Source organism: Molossus molossus, unplaced genomic scaffold (assembly GCF_014108415.1).
Source record: "Molossus molossus isolate mMolMol1 unplaced genomic scaffold, mMolMol1.p scaffold_m16_p_5, whole genome shotgun sequence".
Lineage (NCBI taxonomy): Eukaryota > Metazoa > Chordata > Mammalia > Chiroptera > Molossidae > Molossus > Molossus molossus.
This window is the reverse complement of record NW_023425388.1, coordinates 60631376-60657300: the sequence shown is the minus strand read 5'-3', so window position 1 is coordinate 60657300 and position 25925 is coordinate 60631376. Positions and strand designations below refer to the sequence as shown.

Below are 25925 nucleotides of genomic sequence, written 5' to 3'. Positions count from 1 at the left end.
GATTTTTTAGAGTGAGAGAGGAAGGGAGAGAGAGAAACAGCGATGTGAGAGAGAAACATCTATCGACTGCCTCCTGCATGTCTCCTACTGGGGATGGAGCCCACTACCTGGAGCCCACTGCTCTGACAGAGTATTGAACTGGGATCTCTCAGTCCATGGGTTGACGCTCAACCCACTGAGCCACACCGGCCAGGCTGAAACATTTTAATTTTTAAGTATTTTCTCAATTTTCAATTTATCAAGGGAGAAAATAAACATATTAACAGAAAAGCTAAACAAAATACATATACGCTTTGACCCAGCATTCCTACTTTTAGAAATCTTGCCTATTGAAAACAAAATATTAATTGCAGCACAGTGGCAAATACTTAGAAATAGGATAAATGTTCTTCAGTAGGGAATACTTGAATGATTGTTAATTTTATAAAATAAAAATATAAGCTATTAAAAAGAATGAATTAGCCCAGCTGGTGTAGTTCGGTGGACTGAGCATTGACCCATGGACTGAGGGGTCCCAGTTCAATTCCCGGTCAGGGTCAGAGCACATGGCCGGGTTGCGGACTTGATCCTCGGGGGATGTGGGGTGTAGAAAGCAGCTGATTGATGTTTCTCTCTCACATCCATGTTTCTATCTCTCTCTCCCTTCCTCTCTCTCTAAAAAAAAATCAATAAACACATATTAAAGAAAAAAGAGCCTTATTGAGATATTTATATTCTGTTAAAAGATTATTCTAACACTTGTTAAAATGGTAAGGAAAACTTTGTTCAGGACTATTGCAGTAGGTGTCAAAACCGTCACAACAGGGGAGAGACCAGGCTCAACTCCAAATACAGCAAAGGCAGCTGGGGATTTATAGCCAATGAGAACAGTGAGGGATTCAGTGGATGGAAAGTTACTAAAAGGAGACAGAAATGGTAGGGGGTTCTTGCTAATTTAACAGGATTGTTGCTGAAGGTAAGCCAAGGGTTTAGACATCAAAGGTGGGGAATGAAGAATTTGATCAAATATTTAGGTGATCAGATATCAACAGTGGGGGATTCTGTCTAAACTGACATGGCTGGATTCTTGCTAAAACTGGGTTATGCAGTCCCAGCAAGGATGGGGGTGTGTGGGGGCATCCTTATACACAGAAGGTTCCTCTGAGCCTTCTTCTCTGCTAGGCCTTGACTCCCCTCAACTCCCCCAAGAGAAGTTTCATAAATAGAGGGCTGGGGGGAGAGGGATGGAGAGTGAGTGCGAACGAGTACAGGGTTCCTTTGGGTGGAGGATGAAATGTCCTGGAATTAGATCGTGGCGATGGTTGAACAACTGTGAATAAATCAAAAACCACTAAAGTGTACTGTGTAAAAGAAGGAACTGTATGGTATTGACAAAGATTCTTTCCTTGACCTAACTCATCAGGCTCCTCTGATATTTTTGTTATAGCAGCCCAAGCTAAGACAGTTCTTGTTTAGTGCTGTTTAGCTTTATGTTGTTTTGTTTTTTTATTTTGTTTGTTTTAGACCTAAGTAATGGGATTGCTGAAGAGAACCAGAATTCTGTTTAACAGAAATAATAACACAAAGCCATAAAGTTCCCATTCAAACAGTACCGAGTTTGAATCCTGCTGTGCCATGTATTGTTTGTATGACCATGGCAAGTATGTGAGGTCTGTGTCTTCTGAGAGATAGATGCTAAGATGAGATTAGTCATGCAAAGGTTTTATCAGGGGAAACAAACATCTGTGTGAAAGAAAGGAAGGGAGCCTTCAGACCCAGTACTGGACTGACCCCAAGTGAGGGAGAGGGAAGGTGGGGTGGAAGAGACTGCCTGCAGTGTAAGAATGTTCAGCAAGTTCATCAGGGAGCCCTTGAGCCAGAGTCACCCATCAGAAAGTCCTGCTCTCCGGAAGGGCCTGCCCTAGTGTCCCTGCCATACTCCAACATTGGCTGGGAGCAGTCAGTGAGAGGTGAGGCTTCAGAACTTACCCAGTGAAGGATTTCAGAGCCTTGAGCTAAAGCTTTTCCCTTACACTCGCTGTAGTCGGCTGTGAGGCACATTCTCATGCCCACCACAGCAAGTTACCTCAGCTCTCTGTTATCCTCATTTGTAAAATAGGGCTGATGATAGAGACCACCTCATAAGGTTATTGTGAGGTAAGAATATGTGAAGTGCTTAGAATAAGAAGGATTATTTTTTTCCTCTTCTCTTAAATCCCTGTACCTTCTCCTGTTAGTTTTTCTCAGCAGCAGCTATTTTATTTTATTTCGGGGGAAGGGAAGCTTTTTATTTATTTACCCGCAACCCAGGTATGTGCCCTGATCAGGAATCAAAACAGCAACCTTTTGGTGCACAGAATGACACTCAACCAGCTGAGCCACACGGGTCAGGCAAGCTTTTTAATTTTAAACAGAAGAATGCCAGTTCATAAATGTAGAAGGAATGATAAAATTATAAATTCACCATTTTTGCAACTTTTTTTTTTTTTTTATCCTCACCCGAGGATATTTTTCCATTTTTTGTACAGATAGAGTGGGAGGGAGAGAGAGGAAGAGAGAGAGAGAGAAACATCGATGCGAAAGGGACACATCGAGTGGCTGCCACCCGCACGACCATCCAGGGCCGGGGACAAACTACAACCGAGGTACAGGCCCTTAGCGGGAACTGAATCCAGGTCTCTCTGGACCGCAGGCGGACGCTCTAACCGCTGAGCCAAACCGGCCAGGGCATTTTTACAACTTTTTATAATGAATGCTTCAATCAAGAGTTAGCAATGGTACTACTAAAAACATTAGGTAAAAGGTGCTTGGGGGCCCTAGCCGGTTAGGCTCAGTGATTAGAGCGTCGGCCCACGGACCAGAGAGGCCTGGGTTCGGTTCCCACTAGGGGTGCATGCCTCATTTGCGGTTTGTCCCCAGCCCCAGTTGGGGTTGTGTGAGTGGCGACCACTCAGTGTGTCTCTCTCACACAAATGTTTCTCTCTCTCTCTTCTTTCCGCTCTGTCTCAAGATAAATGCAAAAAAAAAAAAAAAAAAAAAGTGCTTGGGGAACAATATATTTGCATGGTGAGAGGCCACAGATTAATTATTACAAAGGGGAAAATGTGCCTGTACAATCAAGAGATGTTGCAGTTAGTACTTGAACTTAGCCCAAGTAATTCAGCAACAGGTACAGTATTTTATTTTAAATATGTTTTTATTGAGTTTTCAGAGAAAGAGGAAGGGAGAGAGAGATAGAAACTTCCATGTGAGAGAGAAACATCGATCGGCTGCATGCCTCCTACTGGGGATCGAGCCTGCAACTTGGGCATGTGCCCTCCTGACTGGGAATGGAACTGGGACCTCTCAGTCCATGGGATGACGCTAAATCCACTGAGCCATACCAGCCAGGCAACAGTATTTGAGATATAACATTGATAAGGCAAAAAAATTCTCCTTCAATTTACTAAAACAAATCAGTCTTTTCAAAAGAGTCACTGAGCTCTGGCTGGATAACTGGGTTGGTTAGAGCATCATCCTGATATGCCAAGGTTGCGGGTTTGATCCCCAGTCAGGGCACATACAAAAATCAACCAATGAATGCATAAATAAATGGAACAACACATTGATGTTTCTCTCTCTCTCCTCCGCCCTCCTCTCTTTCTCTAAAATCAATAAATTTTTAAAAAATGTTTTAAAAAAAAGTGTCATTGAAAGTGTGCTCCGTGGACCAGCACCATGAACATCACCTAGGTGTTTGTTAAAAATGCAACTTCCAGGGCTCTGGCCCAGACCTACTCAATCAGAATCTCAGCCGAGGGGAGCCCAGGAATTTGTTTTGTTTTAAACATCCAGGTGATCCTAAATACTGTTCTAGACAAAAATCATTCCTATTTCTTCTAGGGAGGAAAAAGGACGAAAAGAAATAAAATATCTTCAAAAACAGCTGCTTAATGTAAAAAAAGAACGGCAAGCTGAAGTACAGGTAAGTTTCCTGGGCAACACCAACAGTTACTGAGCTAAAACAGCAGTTTAGAAGCCATTTTTCTTAAGCAAAGACAAGTTGTGTATGAAAAATTGTTGTTTCTCCTGGGGTGCATTTACTATTGAAAATATAAAGAGATTTAAAAAAAATTTTTATCCTCACCCGAGGACACTTTTCCATTTTTTGTTCAGATAGAGTGGGAGTTAGAGAGAGATAGAGAGAGAAACATCGACATGAAAGGGACACATTGAGTGGTTGCCACCCACATGACCCATCCAGGGCCAGGGACAAACTGCAACGGAGGTACATGCCCTTAGCGGGAACCGAACCCGGGTCTCTCTGGACCGCAGGCCGATGCTCTAACTGCTGAGCCAAACCGGCCAGGGCTATGAAGAGATTTTTTTTAAAATAAAGAAAATATGGAGAGAGAACTAGAGAGTTAGTCTGAGATGTACAAGTATGTCCAGAATAGAACTCTGGGAGACCCCAACCCTCTGGAGCTCATAGTCAGTTCTTACCCCTCCCAACCCACCTAACCACACCGCCCACTCCGTATCTCAGGTAGTGTCTTACATTGCAGAATCCCAGATGGGAGACTGTAGTCTTAGGTAGGACATTAAGCACATTACAGGCTTTCTTATACATGATACTTAGGGTTAATAATGTCATTTGCATGGTATTTGAAATATTTATTTATTGGAAAGAGAGAGAGAGAAACATAAATTTGTTGTTCTACTTATTCTTGCATTCATTGGTCGATTCTTTTTTTTTTTATCCTCACCCGAGGACATTTTTCCATTTTTTGTTCAGATAGAGTGGGGGGTGGGGGGGGGGAGGGAGAGAGAGAGAGAAACATCGACGTGAAAGGGACACATTGAGTGGCTACCACCCGCATGACCAACCAGGGCCGGGGACAGACTGCAACTGAGGTACATGCCCTTAGCGGGAACCGAACCCGGGTCTCTCTGGACCGCAGGCCTACGCTCTAACCGCTGAGCTAAACCGGCCAGGGCCATTGGTCGATTCTTATATGTGCCCTGGCCAGGATTGAACCCACAACCTTGGTGTATCAGACCAATGCTCTAACCAGCCGAGATGTCTGGCCAGGAAGGGCCATCTATATTGTTTTTTTTTTGTTGTTTGTTTGTTTTTCTTTATTGATTTTAGAGAGAGAGGAGGAGAGAGGGAGAGAGAGATAGAAACATCAATGAGAGAGAACATCAGTTGGCCGCTTCCTGCATGCCCCCTATTGGGGATTTGGCCCACAACATGGGTATGTGCCCTGATTGGGAATCAAACAGGTGACCTCTTGGTGCATAGGTCAACACTCAACCACTGAGCCACACCCGCCGGGCTGTATTGTATTTTTTTTTAATATGTTTTTATTGATTTTTTTCTTTTAGAGAGAAAGGAAGGGAAAGAGAGATAGAAACATTAATGTGAGAGAGAAACATCGATCAGCTGCCTCCTGCACACCCCCTTCTGGGGATCGAGCCTGAAACCCAGGCATGTGACCTGACCAGGAAACGAACCGGGACCTCTCAGTCCATGGAATGATGCTTAATCCAGTCAACCACACTGGCTGGCTACATTGTATTTTCAATACAGAGTGGATTTACTGAGTTTTTATGGTTATTAGGACCTAATCTTTTTTTTTTTTTTCAATCCTCACCCGAGGACATTTTTTGATATTTTGTTCAGATAGAGTGGTTGCCACCCACATGACCCAACCAGGGCTGGGGACAAACTGCAACCAAAGTATGTGCCCTTAGCGGGAACCGAACTGGGGCTCTCTGGACCACAGGCTGATGCTCTAACCGCTGAGCCAAAACGGCCAGGGCTTAGGACCTAATCTTATGTCAAATTTACCTCTATAAGAAAATGCATCCAAATTTAAGCAATTGACTTGCAATGTTTGGGCTACAACCCAGGCAATTAGAAATTAGTTCTTTTAGAATGACTAACACTATTAGCAGTTTAGACAGTTACAAAGTATGGCCTAATATCAGCTTATTGTTACCTAGCTATTTGGACAAGTTTATGCTTCAGATCAGGGCATCTTCATTATTCCCTACATGGAAGTAAGAAGAATATTTAAAAATATGTTTGGAAGAATTGTCCAGAAAAGGTCACTAGCCTTTATTCCCCAAGTATTATCTTTAGGTCTTCGGAACAAATTGCTTTACATCCTCTCTTATTTATTATTTACCAATTATAAAGTAACTTTGGTATTGATTTTTACATCATTATTTCTATTAACCCTCTGTTTATTGCTTATATTTTTTGAAAGCCATTTTCTTCTCTGGAAAGTTTCACAAACACTGGTGTGTGTTTAGGTTTTTTCTCTAATGAATATCTAATTAAAGACAGCTTGAGGTATAAGACAAATTCAAACTTCCCCAGACAGTAGCTTCCAAAAATTCCAGGAACCAGTACTCTTGTCCCTGCTTTGTGTTCAATTATGAAAATAGACACTACCATTAAAATCCTTTGACTCACAAAAATGGGGCAGCCGCCAGAGCCTTATTAACTTTAATTGGTTGGCTGCTTCTTTCCATTACTGAATCATGCTTCTTTGAATTCAAATGACAACTCCAGAAGTTCAGACCTGAAGGCAGTTTGAGGCTTTGGAAGTGAAGTTTGGTCTGTTACACAAACCCACAAATATGTTACACAGTCCACAGACCCAGACACTGGACAACGAGGGTTATGATGGTGGGTGGGGGTCAAGGCAGATCTTTTCTTAGTGAGAATCTTAAAAGAAATTCAGACAATTGAAGACCCTTGGCCTGTAACCCACTGCTTCTCTTTTTTTGCACACTGAGAAGATGAAGAAGTGGAATGATGCTTCAGTTCATTTATTAGTATGCCTCGATCATGATTTTACCATCACTAGCCTGTCAGTATTTTACATCCTCTTCTGTTTCCACACTGTTGCCATGGAAGGCCATACATTTGTGTAAAACAGAAATATAGATAGGAATTCAGGGTCATCAGAGACCTATGGTAATAACATGAAAACCAGATGCCTTTGACTTGGCACAGTGTAATGTAGACCAATGTTGTATGACCTTATTCACAGTTACATAATGTGATGTCTTCTGTTTGCCATAGACAGAAACTCCTAGACTTTTAACTCTGCATTTCTGATCTCCATACTGCTACTCTGAAAGACTCAATATGCAATTTGATAAAGAAACCTGACCAGAATATTCTCTTGAAGTTTTGAAAGTATATTTTAGTATGGACATTATTTAATGAATATCTAACTGTTTAACAGTATTGGATTCTGTGAAAAGCAAAACTGCAATTATTTATGTGGGCTGAGGTTTCCTGGAAAAGATTTTATGGATTTAAGTGATATACAAGCTGGACCTTGAAGAAAGTCTAAGTGATTAACCAGGTAAAAGGATCCCAGTTAATGAAGAAGTGAAAGCATCACATTTCACTTTAACTCAAGTCTTACCTTCTGTAAAATAGAAACTTAATATCTGTCCTGCCAGAAGTAGCTCATGAAATGAATATAAGGATTGAGACTATGTGTGAAAACTCTTTGCAGGTTGCAAAGTAGTTGGCAATTTTAAGGTCTCAATATTTATCTATCTATATCTATCATCTATCTATCTATCTATCTATCTATCTATCTATCTATCTATCTATCTATTTATCTATCTATTTATTTTTAAAGCCTCACTGGAGGATACTTTTTTTCCATTTTTATCTTCAGATAGTATGGGAGGGAGGAGGAGAGAGAGAAATATCAACATGAGAGGGGCACATCGACTGGTTGCCTCCCACACAACCCCAACCAGGGCTGGGGACTGAACTGCAACCAAGGCATGTGCCCTTGACCAGAATCGAACCCGCAACTCTTTGGTCCGCGGGCTGATGCTCTACCGCTGAGCCAAAAATGCTAGGACAAGGTCTCAATATTTATTGAAAAATATTTATTCAATACCACACTAGGTAAATAGTAGACAGCTAATTTGACAGTTCCTCATAAAGCTTACAATCTTGTGGTAAACAAGTGGTTAAAAGGAAACAAACAAATACATGTAAACTATTTTAAAGATACAAAATGCTGTGTAAGAATAGGGCAACCGGCCATGGGAGAAACTAACAAGGGAGACCTGCATTAGAATGAATGGTCTAAAAAGGATTCTCTGAGAAAGGAATATTAATTCTGACACTTGAAGGATAAGTACAAGAAAAGCGGTGTCAAGGAGAATTCTAAGGAGAAGGAAGTATGTGTGCTGAATTTCTTAGGCAGCAAACACCTGGATATATTCCAGGACCGAAAGAACACAGCTGGTGGGGCTTGGGAGTGAAGTGTTGGTTTTTTTGATCATTAGACCAGTGCTCTTTCTACCAAAACGGATAGCAAGAGAGCCCTGGCCCATGTGGCTTAGTTGGTTGATCCCTGTCCTGTGCACTGAGAGGTCGCCCATTCAGTCAGGGCACACGTGGGCTTGATGCATGTTTCTCACTCACATCCATGTTTCTCCCTCTCCCTTATTTCTCTTAAAAAAAAAAATCAATAAAAAAATTTTAAAAATAAAAGAAGAAAGAAGAGTCTGCAACTAGGAAACAAATAATAAAAAAAAGTGAGCTTGGTCCATGTGGCTCACTGGTTGAGCGTCAACCCATGTACCAAGAGGTCATTGGTTCAATTCCTGGTCAGGGCACATGCCCAGGTTGTGGGCCAAATCCCCAGTGGGGGGCATGCAGGAGGCGGCCAATCAATGTTCTCTCTCATTGATGTTTCTATCTATCTCTCCCTTCCTCTCTCCCTAAAATCACTTAAGAAAAAATATTAAAAAAGAAAAAAAGAGATGCCCTGGCCGGTTTGGCTCAGCGGTTGGAGCGTCGGCCTGCGGTCCGGAGAGACCTGGGTTTGGTTCCCGCTAGGGGCATGTACCTCGGTTGCAGTTTGTCCCCGGCCCTGGTTGGTCGTGCGGGTGGCAGCCACTTGATGTGTCCCTTTCACGTCGATGTTTCTCTCTCTCTCTCTCTTCCTCTCTCTCCCTCCCACTCTATCTGTACAAAAAATGGAAAAATGTCCTCAGGTGAGAATGAAAAAAAAAAAGACAATAGAAGAAAGTAATAGAAAAAAATGTATTAGAGTAGATAAACTAAGATAACTGTTGGTTTTTAAACAAGACTAAGAAAATCCAACAAACCACTGGTAAGACAGATCAAGAAAATAGAAAGAAATAAAAAAAAAAAAGAAAAAAAGAGAGAGAGAGAGAGCGAGCAATGGGAAATCCTTGTGGATACATAGTATACAGATGGTGTGCCTCGGAAAGAATCACACAGTCCTGACGCTTAGAACTACTTCCCTTTCATTTTCATTTATGCTATCCATAATTACAGGCTAAACTTCCCGTAGTATGATAGCAGAAAAGTAGATTCAGTTGACATATACGTACAAAAGGTAAGCTTAGCTCTGGCCAGTTCGGCTCAGCAGTTAAAGTGTCAGTCTACGGATCAAAGGGTCTTGGGTTCGATTCCTGGTCAAAGGCACGTACCTGGGTTGTAGGTGTTTTTTGTTTTTTTTTTAAACACATTTTTATTACACAGAGCTCACATAATTGGATATTTCTCTACTTTATACACAATTATTCTCACTCTCCACAGAAAGGCTGCTTCTTAACTTCTCATCAGGTGGTGGCAAGCACTAAAATCCTGATTTTAACAGAATAGTAGTAAAAATGCCTCAATGATTTAAGTTGAAAGCAGTACATTGGTACATGTCTCTTGCACTTAGTTATCAGGAATGTAGAAATGTATTTTTATTCAAAAATAAAAAAATAAATGATCTGTAGGCATGGACAATGACAGCAGTAAACCATTGTATTGTCAACTGAAACCAGTAACTGATGGGTATAGTGATTTTCTTGAACATCAGCCAGCCTTTTCTTCAGTCATTTCCTTCCACTGACTTCTCTGGAGCTTCCTCTCGGGTTCTCATTGATGATGGTAAAGCACCACTCTAGGATTAGAACATACCACCACCATGCCACCTCCCATTCCACCCATCCCACCCATTCCAGGGTCTTTCTCTTTTTTAGGAATTTCTGTGCCTACAACTTCTGCTGCTGTTAACCGAGAGGCTACTCCAGCAGCATCCAATAAAGCAGTTCCTACAACCTTATTTGGATCAATGAGTCCTTTTTCCACCATATTCACAAAATCTCCAAGCATATCATCATAACCAACTTCTGAGGAACTTTGCATACTTTTCTCAACTATCAACGATCCCTCAACATCTGCATTCTTAGCAATGGTCATTGCAGGAATTTTGAGTGCTTTTTTAATAATTTCTATACCAATTTTTTGATCTTCATTAGCTGGAGTTAATGAGTCCAAGGCTGGAATGCACTGAAGCAAGGCACAACCCCCGCCCAGAACAATACCTTCCTCAACAGCAGTTCCGGTAGCACTGAGGCCATCTGTTACTCTTTCTTTTCATTCACTTCAACATCACTTGTTCCACCAGCCTTCAGCACAGCTACTCCATCTGAGAGCTTTGCCAGCCGTTCATTTAGTTTTTCCTTTTCATATTCACTAGTTGTGATATCTAACTGCTCAATGATTTCTTGAATAAGTTTTTCTATTTGAGCCTTGTTGCCTTTTCCTTTCAGGAGCATGGCAGCATCTTTGGTCACAATGACTTCTCCAACTTTCCTAAATCATGAGGCTGAACATCTTCAAGATTTAGAGTCTCTCCCTCTCCAAACACTGCACCACCAGTGGCAATAGCCATGTCTTTAAGCTAGTTCTTTCTATTGTCACCAAAACCAGGAGCTTTGACTGCTACAACCTGAAGACCAACTTTTAGCCTATTCAAAACAAGTGTACTTAGAGCTTCTCCATCAACATGTTTAGCAATTATGACCAAGGGCTTACAGTGAGCATCGGCAATTTCAAGAGCAGGTACAATGGACTGAACACTGGAAATTTTCTTTTCACTCAATAGAACATAGGCATCTTGGAATTCACATTTCTGACCTTTTGCTGTATTAATACAGTATGGAGAAACATAACCTCGATCAAACTTCATGCCTTCAACAATTTTAATTCATCATTCAGTGTTTTTCCATCCTTTACTGTGATGACGCCCTTTCTTCCAACCTTTTTCGTTGCGTCCGAAATTATGTCGCCAATTTCTTTGTCTCCATTTGCAGAAATTGTAGCAACCTGAGCTATTTCTTCAGGGATTGTCACAGGTTTAGACTGTTTAAGTTCAGAAATTACAGCATCCACAGCTAACACCACACGTCTCCTGATTTCCACTGGATTAGCACCTGTGCTGGTCTTCGCAAAGCCGTCCTTGGCCACAGAGCGTGCCAGTGCAGTAGCGGTGGTGGTGCCACCCCCAGCCTCTTCATTTGTATTATTGGCAACATCTTGAACAAGTTTAGTGCCAATATTTTTATATTATCTTTTAAGTGAATAGACTTTGCAGCGTTCACACCATCTTTTGTTACTTTGGGACTTCCCAGCTCTGTTCAGTAATTACTGTTCTTCCCTTTGGCCCCATAGTAACGGCTACAGCATCAGCTAAAAGGTCCACACCTTGAAGCATTAAGGCTCGGGCATCTGCACCAAATTTTATATCTTTGGCATAAGCCCTAGTGAGATGAGGAGCCAGGGCCCTGGACACTGGCCTAATTTGGCGAAGGACTTTGTGTAATCGAAGCATCTCTGCGGGGCAGAGGCGGGGCGTGTGAGCAGCGAGGAGGGCCGTCCTGGCAAGTGAGGGACAGAGTGCCTGGGTTTCAGGTTTGATCCCTGGCCCTGGGGGGGAGGCAGCCAATCAATGTGTCTCTCCCACATCAGTGTTTTCTCTCTCTCTCTCTCTCTCTCTCTCCCCCTCCCTCCCTCCCTCCCTTTTTTCCTTCTCTCCCTCCCTCCCATTCACCTTATCTAAAAAAAAAAATCATTGGGAAAATATCCTCAGGCGAAGTAAACAACAAAACAAAAGGTAAGCTCCAACCACTGGCTGAACTGAATGGAGGTAGAATGTATTTTAACTTAGAAACCTGGTCTTATCTCTACAGAGTCGGAATGAATATATTACTCACCTCAAAGACCAGTTGCAAGAGCTGAAAGCAAAAACTAACATGGAGAATCACTATATGAAGAGAAACACTGAGCTGCAGATTTCTCAGACCCAGAAAAAATGTAACAAAACAGAGGAGCTCTTGCTGGAAGAGATTGAGGTAATCACTGCTGTCATTGCTGCATTAGGAAGGAGCCAGGTACAGGGCATTTGAGCTGTCACTCCAGATACTGTCTCACCTAGCAGAGGAGGAGGGAGAGGGAGATTTTCATGATCTTTGTTTTATCTCTCCTGCAGCCCTAACGTTTGAGGTTAAAAATAAGAACCAAAGGAGGACTTGCATATTTACAAGCGGAGATTCTGATGGGCTGGGAGCCTGTATTTCCTGTTGTTTTGTAATGACTGAAAATTGGTTGTACGTTCTTCCTTTGGTCACTTTACCTTATAGAAACCACTTGCCATTTCTCCTGGCAATTCTAGGAAGAGAGCAAAACAAAGCAGCAACTGCGGGATTTTGCTGCTGTGTTTCTCACTCAACCAGTACCTTTTATCCCTCCCCTAAGAAGTACAAAATCTAGAGAGCTGAGCTTCATTAAATCTGAATTTATCGAGATGAGAAGTCACAGTGAAAAGGATCAGAAGAAAGAAAAAGGGCTAGACCCTCATTAGAGGAGGAAAGCTAAGTGGCTAAAAAAACAATAGGTAGGCACGAGGAGCACCAGGAGCAAACCCCGCAGTGCGTGCAGGACGCCTTCTGAGCCCCGTGCTAATTTGAAGCTCCCTCCCCTGTGAGGTTCATGGTGTAACGGTTAGCACTCTGGACTCTGAAGCTCCCTCCCCCGTGAGGTTCATGGTGTAATGGTTAGCACTCTGGACTCTGCAGCTCCCTCCCCTGTGAGGTTCATGGTGTAACGGTTAGCACTCTGGACTCTGAAGCTCCCTCCCCCGTGAGGTTCATGGTGTAACGGTTAGCACTCTGGACTCTGAAGCTCCCTCCCCCGTGAGGTTCATGGTGTAATGGTTAGCACTCTGGACTCTGCAGCTCCCTCCCCCGTGAGGTTCATGGTGTAATGGTTAGCACTCTGGACTCTGCAGCTCCCTCCCCCGTGAGGTTCATGGTGTAATGGTTAGCACTCTGGACTCTGCAGCTCCCTCCCCCGTGAGGTTCATGGTGTAACGGTTAGCACTCTGGACTCTGAAGCTCCCTCCCCCGTGAGGTTCATGGTGTAATGGTTAGCACTCTGGACTCTGCAGCTCCCTCCCCCGTGAGGTTCATGGTGTAACGGTTAGCACTCTGGACTCTGCAGCTCCCTCCCCCGTGAGGTTCATGGTGTAACGGTTAGCACTCTGGACTCTGAAGCTCCCTCCCCCGTGAGGTTCATGGTGTAACGGTTAGCACTCTGGACTCTGAAGCTCCCTCCCCCGTGAGGTTCATGGTGTAATGGTTAGCACTCTGGACTCTGCAGCTCCCTCCCCCGTGAGGTTCATGGTGTAACGGTTAGCACTCTGGACTCTGCAGCTCCCTCCCCCGTGAGGTTCATGGTGTAATGGTTAGCACTCTGGACTCTGCAGCTCCCTCCCCCGTGAGGTTCATGGTGTAATGGTTAGCACTCTGGACTCTGCAGCTCCCTCCCCCGTGAGGTTCATGGTGTAATGGTTAGCACTCTGGACTCTGAAGCTCCCTCCCCCGTGAGGTTCATGGTGTAACAGTTAGCACTCTGGACTCTGCAGCTCCCTCCCCCGTGAGGTTCATGGTGTAATGGTTAGCACTCTGGACTCTGCAGCTCCCTCCCCCGTGAGGTTCATGGTGTAATGGTTAGCACTCTGGACTCTGAAGCTCCCTCCCCCGTGAGGTTCATGGTGTAATGGTTAGCACTCTGGACTCTGAAGCTCCCTCCCCAGGTGTGGCTTAACACTGTGACAGAAAACATTCTTCTGTCACCTGGAATTTCCTTTTCTAGGCCTAAGAACTGTGCCCTTGAAGCATTGTTTCTCTCCTTAAATTGACATCACTTGCCAGGCAGCAAGATTATGGTGCTTTTGTTCTGGGCACTCGCATGTATCTAGCACAGTGCCCGGCAGGGCTCAGCAGTTTGTGTGCACACACTGAGCGGAAGGGAACAGAATTGCTGCTCAGGAGCAATGCCCAGGAGTCCTGGGAATTTAGCTCGGAAAGACACCTGTTCTACTGTCACAGCTACACCTTTAATCTCCACAGGGGCTCATTCCCAACCCTGCTGGGAAGAATTCCTGATGTTAGTTTATTGTTCTCACAGAAACTAAGGTTGAAAACCGAAGAAGAGAACCAGATTCATATGGAGATTGAAATATTCCTTCGAAAGGAGCAGCAGGTAAGTCACCCAAACTTTTTTTCATCCTCTGACTTGTTTGTGTTTGGTTTATAGAATACTAAGGACAGCAAAATCATTTTTTTAAGGAAAGAAAAATCAATCTTAATTCTACCAGCCTAATGAATGAGCTATAGTCCATGTTTTCTTTTTTTTTTTATCCTCACCTGAGGACATTTTTCCATTTTTGTTCAGATAGAGTGGGAGAGAGAGAGAGAGAGAGAGAGAGAAACATCGATGTGAAAGGGACACATGGAGTGGCTGCCACTTACATGACCCCAACCAGGGCTGGGGACAAACTGCAACCGAGATACATGCTCTGGCTTAGCGGAAACCGAACCCGGGTCTCTCTGGACTGTGGGCCGACGCTCTAACCACTGAGCAAACTGGCCAGGGCCCATGTTTTCTTTTAAAGTTATTCATCTGAATAAATGTTTTATAAAGCTGTAATTTGAGTACAGATAAAATTGGGTCTTCTGCCTTATCACTTAGCATATAAGAAACTATTTTCTCATCCCTATATTGCCTCCCTATCATTATTTTAAAATATGACTTTTTTAAATTATAAAAATAACATATTCTTGGTTGAGTAAAGATTTTTTTAGCCCTGGCCGGTTTGGCTCAGTGGTTAGAGCGTCCACCTGCGGTCCGGAGAGACCCGGGTTCGGTTCCCGCTAAGGGCATGTACCTGGGTTGCAGTTTGTCCCCGGCCCTGGTTGGTTGTGCGGGTGGCAGCCACTCGATGTGTCCCTTTCACATCGATGTTTCCCTCTCTCTCTCTTCCTCTCTCTCCCTCCCACTCTGTCTGTACAAAAAATGGAAAAATGTCCTCGGATGAGGACTAAAAAAAAAAAGATTTTTTTAAATTGGCAGTTGCTTTTTTTTACCCATTTCTTCATGTCATCAGTTCCTTCATAAAATTATTTTAAATAGTTTTATAATTTTTCATTGAGTGGTTATGCCATAGTTTACTTGTTACCCTTTATTTTAGATATTTAGGTTATTTCTAAAGTTTCATTATTACAAATAATGCAAACTTTGCCCAAATAACTGTTTTTCTTCATTGCAGTTATTTACCCAAAGTAAATCTCAAGCATGAGGTTATGATGTCAGAGAGACTGGTATTTTGTGACTTGATAATATTGCTAATATTTTCTAATTTGCACTGCCACCAGCAATATATACAGGCACTAATTTCAAGTATCCTCAACAGCCCTAGCCATTTTTGATATTATTAAAAATCTACCAACTTAATGAGCTGTTTTATTTTGTATTGTTTGCTTACTGATAGACTTGACCATTCCATATATTTATTTACTCATTTTATTTCTTCTTGTGTGAATTATATGGTTTTAATTAGTGTTTCTAATACTAACAACAAATCAAGCTGAGTGGAGCCTTTCAAAATATCCCTGTTGGATGAATAAAGGAAAAATATCCAGGTAACTCATAAGCCTGCCTTTGAGAAAGCTAATGAATTTTTAGTAAAGAATTCCAAATTTGTAGTTAAAGAATTTCTAGATGCTATATTGCAGACCTTTACTGGGAAAAAAAATCTGGCAGGCGATTAGAATCAGGATCCTGTAACCTGCAATTTAAAAATTATGTATCATCTTACCTGTTTCAAGTGTTAGACACAGCCGGTATTTAATAACAATCAAATTAGCTGGTGGACTGAGTGATGCATGAAGTCAGTGTTGCCCAGATCTTCAGCCCAATAACACGAGCAATACATAAATAATTTTTTTTTTTGCTGCAAAGAAAGCAAAGGTTTGTTTTTAGGGAAATGGCAGCAAGCCTAGAGTCACAGGTGAGCTTGTGTTAAATATCTTGCTCCCAGATGGCCCTCACAGGGACAGATTATATATGGGAAAAATTATTATTATTATTTTTTGCTTTGATATACATTTTTAGTTCAATGACAATACAGGCGGTCTATGGATATGGAAAAGAGTTGTGAGGATGCCATTCAACAGAATCAAGTTGAGCAAACATCAGCTTTATTTCTTTATAGTTCTGCTAACTGCTCTTTGAGAGTCTTTATATGATATTCATTTGAATAGTCTGTGCTTCATTCTCCATCCAAAATGTCTACCTTGCCCCATTTTGTCTTGCTGAAATCCTGCTTAAATGACACTCTTTTCACATAACCATTCCATCTGAACCTCTTCTGAAGATCTTCATTTATAGACTGAGATGGCACTGAATAGACTGTATGCTTTTTTTTCTTAATTAATTAATTAATTATTTAAAAAATTTTTTTAAATTTATTTTTTGTTACAGATGTTTCTCCTTTTTTACCCCATTGGCAGCCTCCTCCCCACTCCACTCCCGCCCTGTCCCCGGCTTTGTTGTCCATGTCCATTGGTCATGCGTACATATATATGAGTTCTGGGGTTTATCTCTTCCCACCCCCTCCACCCCCTCTTCTGAGGGATGTCAGTCTGTGCCCTACTTCCATGTTTCTGGGTCTACCGTATTCCTCAGACTGTTATGTTTATTATATTGCGTACATAAGTGAGATCATGTGGTATTTGTCTTTTACTGCTTGGTTTATTTCACTTAGGATAATACTTTCCAGGTCCCTCCATGTCGTCTCAAAGGATAAGAGATCTTTCTTTCTTACAGCTGCATAGTACTCCATTGTGTATATGTACCACTGCTTTTTTATCCATTCGTCTACTGATGGACACTTGGGCTGTTTCCAGATTTTAGCTATTGTAAATAGTGCTGCTATGAACATGGGGGTACATATATTCTTTCTGATTGGTGTTTCAGGCTTCTTCGGGTATATTCCTAGAAGCGGGATCACTGGGTCAAATGGAAGTTCAATTTTTAATTTTTTGAGGTAACACCATATTGTTTTCCACAGTGGCTGCACCAGTCTGCATTCCCACCAGCAGTGTACTAGAGTCCCCTTTTCTCCACACCCTCACCAATACTTGTTGTTTGACGATTTGTTGATGGCCGCCATTCTGACAGGTGTGAGGTGATACCTCATTGTTGTTTTAATTTGCATCTCTCTGATGATTAGTGATGTTGAGCATTTCTTCATATGTCTCTTGGCCATTTGTATGTCCTGTTTGGAGAGGTGTCTATTCAGCTCCTCTGCCCATTTTTTAATTGGGTTCTTTGTCTTCCTTTTGTTGAGCTGTATGAGCACTCTATATATTTTGGAAATTAACCCCTTATCTGATGTATCATTGGCAATTATGCTCTCCCATAGAGTGGGTTGCCTTTCCATTTGGGTGGTTATTTCTTTTGCTGTGCAGAAGCTTTTTAGTTTGATGTAGTCCCATGTGTTCATTTTTTCCTTTGTTTCTGTTGCCTTAGGTGATGTATCAGTGAAAATTCTGCTCCGTATGATGTCCGAAATTTTGTTGCCTACATTTTCTTCTAGAATTTTTATGGATTCACTGGTCACATTTAAGTCTTTTATCCATTTTGAGTTTATTCTTGTGTATGGTGTAAGTTGATGGTCTAGTTTTATTTTTTTGCATGTAGCTGTCCAATTTTCCCAACACCATTTATTAAAGAGGCTGTCTTTACTCCATTGTATGCTCTTGCCACCTTTGTCAAATATTAATTGAGCATATTGCCTTGGGTCCATTTCTGGGTTTTCAGTTCTGTTCCACTGGTCTCTATGCCTGTTCTTGTGCCAGTACCAGGCTGTTTTGATTACAGTCGCTTTGTAGTATAACCTGATATCTGGTATTGTGATCCCACCTACTTTGTCCTTCTTTTTCAAAATTGCTGTGGCTATTCGGGGACTCTTTTGGTTCCATATGAACTTTTGAAGTATTTGTTCTAGTTCTGTGAAATATGTCGTTGGTATTTTGATGGGGATTGCATTGAATCTATAGATTGCTTTGGGTAGTATGGACATTTTAATGATGTTAATTCTTCCAATCCATGAACAAGGTATGTGCTTCCACTTTTTTATATCTTCCTCTATTTCTTTTTGTAATGACCTGTAGTTTTCTGTAAATAGGTCTTTTACTTCTTTGGTTAAGTTTATTCCTAGGTATCTTAATTTTTTTGCCGCAATGGTAAATGGGATTGTTTCTTCAGTTTCTCTTTCTGTGAGTTCATCATTGGTGTATAAGAATGCCGTCGATTTCTTGACGTTAATTTTGTATCCTGCTACTTTTCCAAATTCATTTATTAAGTCTAGTAGATTTTTGGTGGAGTCTTTAGGGTTTTCTATGTATAATATCATGTCATCTGCAAATAATGACAGTTTCACTTCTTCCTTTCCAATTTGGATCCCTTTTATTTTTTCCTCATGTCTGATTGCTGTGGCTAAGACTTCCAGTACTATGTTAAATAAGAGTGACGAAAGTGGGCATCCCTGTGTTGTTCCTGTTCTTAATGGAAATGTTTTTAGTTTCTTCCCATTGAGTATGATGTTGGCTGTAGGTCTTTCATATATGGCCTTTATTATGTCAAGACATGATACCTCTATTCCCACATTGCTGAGCGTTTTTATCAGAAATGGATGCTGGATTTTGTCAAATGCTTTTTCAGCATCTATTGATATGATCATGTGGTTTTTATTCTTCATTTTATTTATGTGGTGTATCACATTTATTGATTTGCGAATATTGTACCAGCCTTGCATCCCTGGAATGAATCCCATTTGGTCATGGTGAATAATATTTTTGATGTATTGCTGGATCCGATTTGCTAGTATTTTGTTCAGGATTTTGGCGTCTATGTTCATCAGGGATATTGGCCTGTAGTTTTCTTTTTTCGTAGTGTCTTTTTCTGGTTTTGGAATTAGAATTATGCTAGCATCATAGAACGTGTTTAGAAGTCTTCCTTCTTCTTGAATTTTTTGAAATAGTTTGTGGAGAATGGGTGCTAGTTCTTTTTTGAATGTTCGGTAAAACTCCCCGGTGAAGCCATCTGGGCCTGGGCTTTTGTTTGCTGGGAGAATCTTGATTACCTCTTCAATTTCCTTAGTTGTTATTGGTCTGTTCAAGTTTTCTATCTCTTCCCGGTCCAGTTTTGGGAGACTGTGTGTTTCTAGAAATTTGTCCATTTCGCTTAGATTGTTGAATTTGTTGTCATATAGATGTTCATAGTAGCTGTTAACGATCTTTTGTATTTCTGTGGTGTCAGTTGTTACTTCTCTCTTTCATTTCAGATTTTGTGTATTTGGGTTCCCTCTCTTTGTTTCTTGGTGAGTCTAGCTAAGGGTCCATCAATCTTGTTTATCTTTTCCAAAAACCAGCTCTTTGTTTCATTGATCTTTGAACTGCTTTTTTTTGTCTCTAGGTCATTTATTTCTGCTCTGATCTTTACTATTTCTTTCCTTCTACTTGCTCTGGGGTCTTCTTTTTGTTTGCTTTCTAGTTCTTTAAGTTGTGAGGTTAGACAGTTAGAAATTTTTCTTGTTTTTTAAGTAGGCCTGTAGTGCTATGAACTTCCCTCTCAGAAATGCTTTCGCTGCATCCCATAGATTTTGTGTTGTTGTGTGTTCATTTTCTTTGGTTTCCAGGAAGTTTTTAATTTCTTCCTTGATCTCCCATTCATTGTTTAATAACATGTTATTTAGCCTCCATGTGTTGAAATGTCTTTGCATGTTCTTGTTGCAGTTGATTTCTAGTTTCATGCCATTGTGATCTGAGAAGATGCTTGATATGATTTCAGTCTTCTTGAACTTGTAAAGATTTAGTCTGTGTCCTATCATGTGGTCTATCTTTGAGAATGTCCCATGTGCACTTGAGAAGAATGTGTATTCTGTAGTTTTGGGGTGTAATTCTCTGTAGATATCTATTAAATCCATTTGGTCTAGTGCTTCATTTAGAGTCTCTGTTTCCTTGCTAATTTTTTGTCTAGCGGATCTATCCAGTGCTGTCAACGGGGTGTTGAAGTCCCCTGCTAGGATTGTATTGCTGTCGATTACTCCTTGGAAGTCCTCCAGAAGATTTTTAATATATTTTGGTGCTCCTATATTGGGTGCATATATGTTTATCAAGGTTATATCTTCCTGTTGGATAGATCTTTTCAATATTATGTAGTGGCCTTCTTTGTCTCTAGTTATGGCCTTCATTTTGAAATCTATTTTATCAGATATGAGTATTGCTACCCCAGCTTTTTTTTGCTTTCCGTTTGCTTGGAAAACTTTTTTCCATTCCTTCACTTTCAACCTATGTGAGTCTTTTGTTGTGAGGTGGGTCTCTTGTAAACAACATATAGATGAGTCATGCTTTCTTATCCAGTCAGCTACTCTGTGTCTTTTTATGGGAGCATTCAGTCCATTTACATTTAAGGTGATTATTGATATGTACTTATTTTTTGCCATTTTTGTTTAGTGTGGTTATATTTTTCTTCCCATTTCTCCTGCTAATTACAGCTTTTAACATTTCTTACAGTGCTGGTTTGGTGCTAATGTATTCCCTTAGCCTTTTTTTTTTTTTGTCTGGGAAGCTCTTTATTTGACCTTTGATTTTGAATGATAGCCTTGCTGGGTAGAGTAGTCTTGGATTCAGATCCTGGTTTTTCATGACCTTGATCACTTCATGCCATTCCCTTCTGGCCTGTAGTGTTTCTTGTGAGAAGTCAGCTGAGAGCCTTATGGGGTTTCCTTTGTAGGTAACCTGTTGCTTATCTCTTGCTGCTTTTAGGATTCTCTCTTTGTCTTTAATTTTTGGCATTTTAATTACTATGTGTCTTGGTGTGGGCCTGTTTGGGTTCTTCTTACTTGGGACTCTCTGTGCTTCTTGAACTTGAATGCCTTCTTCCTTCACCAAATTAGGGAAGTTTTCTGTCACTATTTTTTCAAATATATTCTCTATCCCTTGCTCATTTTCTTCTTCTTTGGGGACTCCTATAATGCGAATATTACTACATTTCCAGTTGTCCCACAGTTCTCTTAAGCTGTCTTCCTGTTTTTTAATCATTTTTTTCCTTTTGGTTTTCTGATTGGTTGATTTTTTCTACCCTGTCTTCTAATTCACTGATCCGGTCCTCAGCTTCCTCTACTCTGCTTTTTAAACCTTCCAATGTGTTTTTCATTTCTGATATGTCATTTTTTATCTCTTCTTGATGGTTTTTAATTTCCAATTGGCTTATTTTCAGCATCTCTATGTCCTTACTCATGCTGTTGAGCTTCCTCAAGATCATGGCTCTGAATTCTAGCTGTTAGCATGCCAAACTGCTCCACATTGATCTCATCTTCTGTGGAGTTCTCTTGCTCTTTCATTTGGCTTCTGTTTCTGTGTTTCACCATTTTGGCTATCACAGTGGGCTTTGGAGCCTGTCATGTTTTCCCTGTGAGTGTTAGTGTTCTGCTCTTTGTGGCTCCCTCTCCTGGGTTTAGATGAGTGAGGGAGGACCCACGTTAAATACCACTGTCAAGTCTTACTTTCCTGGTTAAAGTTGCCAGCCCAGGAAAGGTACTGTTATCCTCTAGCTTTTTGCCTGGAGGCTAGCAGTTGAGGTTACATGATGAGTTTTGGGTTGTCAGTTGATTGAAAAACTCCCTCAGGTGCTCATCATAAGGGGATTTCACAAGGGTGGGGCAGATGCTGGTTGTTAATCAGCTTCAATTAGCATTTCAATGGCCCACTGGGTGGGGTTGGATCTCTGAGTGAGGGGCTGCTGCCTCTCCCCAGAGCCCTGGGAAGGAGCAAGATGGCCACCGTCCTGCGTGGCAGCAACTCAGTAAAAACTCTGAGTGCCCTCCAAATCCCGAGTGTCCCAACACAGCTCCAGTCCAGTCGGCCCTCCCTCTGCCGGAGCCCAAGTTGAGTGGCTGTGGCGATTTTAGCTTCTGTCCCGGCTCTGCGCTGTGTAGACGCCTGGGAGTGTAACCCGAGGGTGCTGCTCCCTGGTAAGGCCGCTGCCGAGCTGCCGACCGTGGGCTCCCAGCCCCCGTCTCGCGCCTTCGCAAGCCTACCAGGATCGAGTCAGTGTCCCTGGTTATATGGTCCTCGCAAGCTGCTTTTCTGTTGGTTTTTCCCATTGATTTGTCTGTGTTATAGTTGTAATTCCAGTTTGGTTCTGGGAGATGGTCTGTGTAGCTTCCATTCACTCCTCCGCCATTTTGGAATCGGGAAAAATTATTTTATAAATACTTTTCAATGAAAAATTTGAAACAGTACAGAAATACATAGATTTGAAAACGTGAAAGCTCTTTCAATTGCTCCCTGTCTCCACCCCCCTTTTTTTCAATTGATTTTGAGAGAGAGAGGAAGGGAGAGGGAGTGAATGAAACATCCATCGGTTGCCTCCTGCACGCCCCCTGCTGGGGATGGAGCCTGAAACCCCGCCTGTGCTCTGACGGGGAATCACCCAGCAACCTCCTTGTGCGTGGTTGGGCACTCAACCACGGAGCCTCACCGGCTGGGCGCTCCCCTTTTTAAAACAAAATTTCCTCCACATCTTTTTCTTTTAATATACATACTTGTGTATGTACCTATTTACATGTTTTTAGTATTTATATCTGTTTCAAAGTAAATGGGATCAGCCCTGGCCGGTTTGGTTCAGTGGTTAGAGCGTCAGCCTGCGGACCAGAGTCCCGGGTTCGGTTCCTGCTAAGGGCATGTACCTGGGTTGCAGTTTGTCCCCAGCCATGATTGCGGTCATTTGGGTGGCAACCAGTCGATGTATCTCTCTCACATGGATGTTTCTCCCTCTCTCTTCCTCCCTCTCTTCCTCCTGCTCTATCTGAAGATAAATGCAAAAATGTCCGCAGGTGAGGATTAAAAAATAGTAATAATAAATGAAGTAAATGGGATCATATTATATATATCGTTGCAGACCCTGTTGTTTTTTAAAATTTACCTTTAATGTTTTCTTTGTCGGTAAAACTGCTGTATAATATCCTATACACAGGATACAGCGACATTTAACCATTCTTCTGTCATGGGCATTTAGTTTTTTTCTGAGTGTTCCTGTTAAAACAATGCTAAACATTCTTGGACATATCTCTAAGTGCATGGTATATGGGAAGACTATTCATTTTTATATATTGTTTTTAGATTCCTTATGTCCTTTCATATTAGTTTTGGTGGTTTTTCAGTTGATTCATTTGGATTATCTAGGTTGAAAATCTCATTGACTGCAAACAGTAACAATTTTATATTATCCTTTTCATTATTTATATGTCTATTTACATTTTGTGGCTTGACAGATAGAATATCAAGCATAATGTTAATTAATAGTAGTGATACTAGGACACCATTTTTGTCATTGGTTTTAATGGTATTTCAGTCACATGAGTAGATAGTCACGTCAGGTTTCTCATGTACAGATGAGGGCATTTATTGGGAAAGAATGGGACCCTGAAATTTGGAATGGGAATATCTGGTTGGACTCAAATATAACTGACAATCTTGAACCCCTAAGTCACCTCCTTGCCAGTGGAATTAGACTGCCCCCCTGTGTCTGAGAAGAGTAGTCATCCTTTCCCTGAAAAATCCTGTGATTGTAACTTCATCTGAGGCAGATGCCTTGAAAAAGGATGCTCACTCTCAGGACCTAGCACAATCAATCACCCTATTGCCCCTGGATCCATAACTAGGAGCAAATCTCAGCAAGCTCTGGGGAAGAACAGATAACTCAGATAACTGTACCTCAGAAGGAAATAACTTTCCAGGATGAGTATTCAGTTTTATGGGATGGACTTCTTTTATCCATGGAGATATTATTTTTTCTCTTTTAATATGTTGATAAAGTAAAATATATTAATAGATTTGTTGAGTTGAATCATCTTTCTATTCTTTTTTTTTTTTAGAAGTAAGCTGTCATGTTTTATTTTATTTTTTTGTCCTCACCCGAGGACATTTTTCCATTTTTTGTTCAGACAGAGTGGGAGGGAGAGAGAGGAAGAGAGAAAAAGAGAGAAACATCGATGTGAAAGGGACACATACATCGAGTGCCTGCCACCCACACGACCAACCAGGGTCGGGGACAAACTACAACTGAGGTACATGCCCTTAGCAGGAACCGAACCCCGGTCTCTCTGGACCACAGGCCGACGCTCTAACCGCTGAGCCAAACCAGCCAGGGTGGAACCTGTTTTTTTTTTGTGTGTGTGTGATTTTTATTGTAATTTTTAAATTTGTACTTAATTTTTTTATCTTATTTTGTTTCCTGATTTTCAAGTTCTCTAGTTGTTTTTTTCCTTCTTGTGTTGAATTGATGGAACTTTTCTTGCTTGATTTCTAGCTCTCCAGTGAAGCTTGTTATTTGCATACCACTTTCATAGTTTTGTAATATCTGCATACTACCTGTGTTATTACTATTTTCTACCTTATTACTCACCTAAACAACTGTATCAATTTATTTTCAATTAAGATTTTAATATAATTATATAAGATGAAAATAAATATCATTTGCTATCAAAATTAATGTAAACAGAATAATACCAAATGATATTACAACATTTTAGCCAGCTTTAGCCAAATTGACATATTGTAACTTAATGAGAATGACTGATGTGAGTCATGTTTTTAAAAAACTTCCATGTCGCCCTGGCCGGTTTGGCTCAGTGGTTAGAGCATCGGCCTGCAGTCCGGAGAGACCCGGGTTCGGTTTCCGCTAAGGGCACGTACCTCGGTTGCAGTTTGTACCCGGCCCTGGTTGGGTCGTGTGGGTGGCAACCACTCAATGTGTCCCTTTCACATTGATGTTTCTCTCTCTCTCTCTCTCTCTCTCTCTCTCTCTTTCCCCCTTCCACTCTATCTGAACAAAATATCAAAAATTGTCCTCGGGTGAGGATAAAAAAAAAAAAATTCCATGTCTACTTACCTCCTAAAGGCTCCTCTTGATGTCTCATTCTTAAGGTACACAGTCTAGTAGTTTGGAAGTTATATATTCTGTTACTGGGGTGGAGATATAATATATATATATATATTATTTTCCTCTTTGACCTGATGCTGCCAATTGTTTTATGATTTATTCAAAATTGTACATACATACATGAATGTAACACATATAATAAATCCTACATTCTAGCTATTATAGTTATTTTGATACAAGGGTAATTTGTTTACAAGTTAGTTTTTCTCAGAGTTAAATCTTTTTTTTTTACATTTATATATATTTATTATGTTACACTTGATAACCCTTATATTTTTAACATATATATTTATACTGGATTATTTATATAAGTCTAGAGTTAATCAATATCTGTATTTCTTGCTTTTATTAGGGCAAAGCTTTCACTTACTTCTTCTCTTACATCCCATATTGAAACCAGTCATTATATACTCCCATTTTATAGATGAGGGAACTGAGGCTCAGAGAATTTAAGTAAACTTATTTAAGCGCTACAGTTGGGAGTTGAACCGAGGCAATCTGCCTTCAGAGACTGTGCCCAATTGAAGGTTTTACTTCCAGATTCTGATTTATTATTAAAAAGTGTATTAAATAATTTAAATATACATTTTACTAGTCTCTCTTCCATTTCTTATACATCTCTTTATTTTGCTAAGTACATTCATTGTTAAGTAACTCAGAAAGATGAGGTATATTCTTTCTTTCTCCCTCACAATAGAATGCTAGGTTGTCAAGGTATAGAATCTTAGATTCACATTTATTATCTTTTAGAGTTTTG

The 25925-nt window shown here is 41.0% G+C and overlaps 2 protein-coding genes and 1 pseudogene across 2 annotated transcripts in view; 1 reads left to right on the top strand and 2 right to left on the bottom strand.

The window, feature by feature from the left end:
• Positions 1-25925, top strand: part of IQCG (IQ motif containing G) — a 51391-nt gene that overhangs the window by 21930 nt on the left and 3536 nt on the right. Inside the window, exons 6-8 of the mRNA XM_036242308.1 lie at positions 3862-3943; positions 12007-12168; positions 14285-14359. Coding sequence (XP_036098201.1) covers positions 3862-3943; positions 12007-12168; positions 14285-14359 — 319 coding nt within the window. The remainder of the gene's footprint in view (positions 1-3861; positions 3944-12006; positions 12169-14284; positions 14360-25925) is intronic.
• Positions 9911-11653, bottom strand: LOC118617558 (annotated as a pseudogene).
• The window catches only part of LRCH3 (leucine rich repeats and calponin homology domain containing 3), a 107063-nt gene continuing 106310 nt past the window's right edge, over positions 25173-25925 (bottom strand). Inside the window, exon 20 of the mRNA XM_036242294.1 lies at positions 25173-25191. Within this exon, the coding sequence (XP_036098187.1) occupies positions 25189-25191 (3 nt within the window). The 3' untranslated portion in view covers positions 25173-25188. The remainder of the gene's footprint in view (positions 25192-25925) is intronic.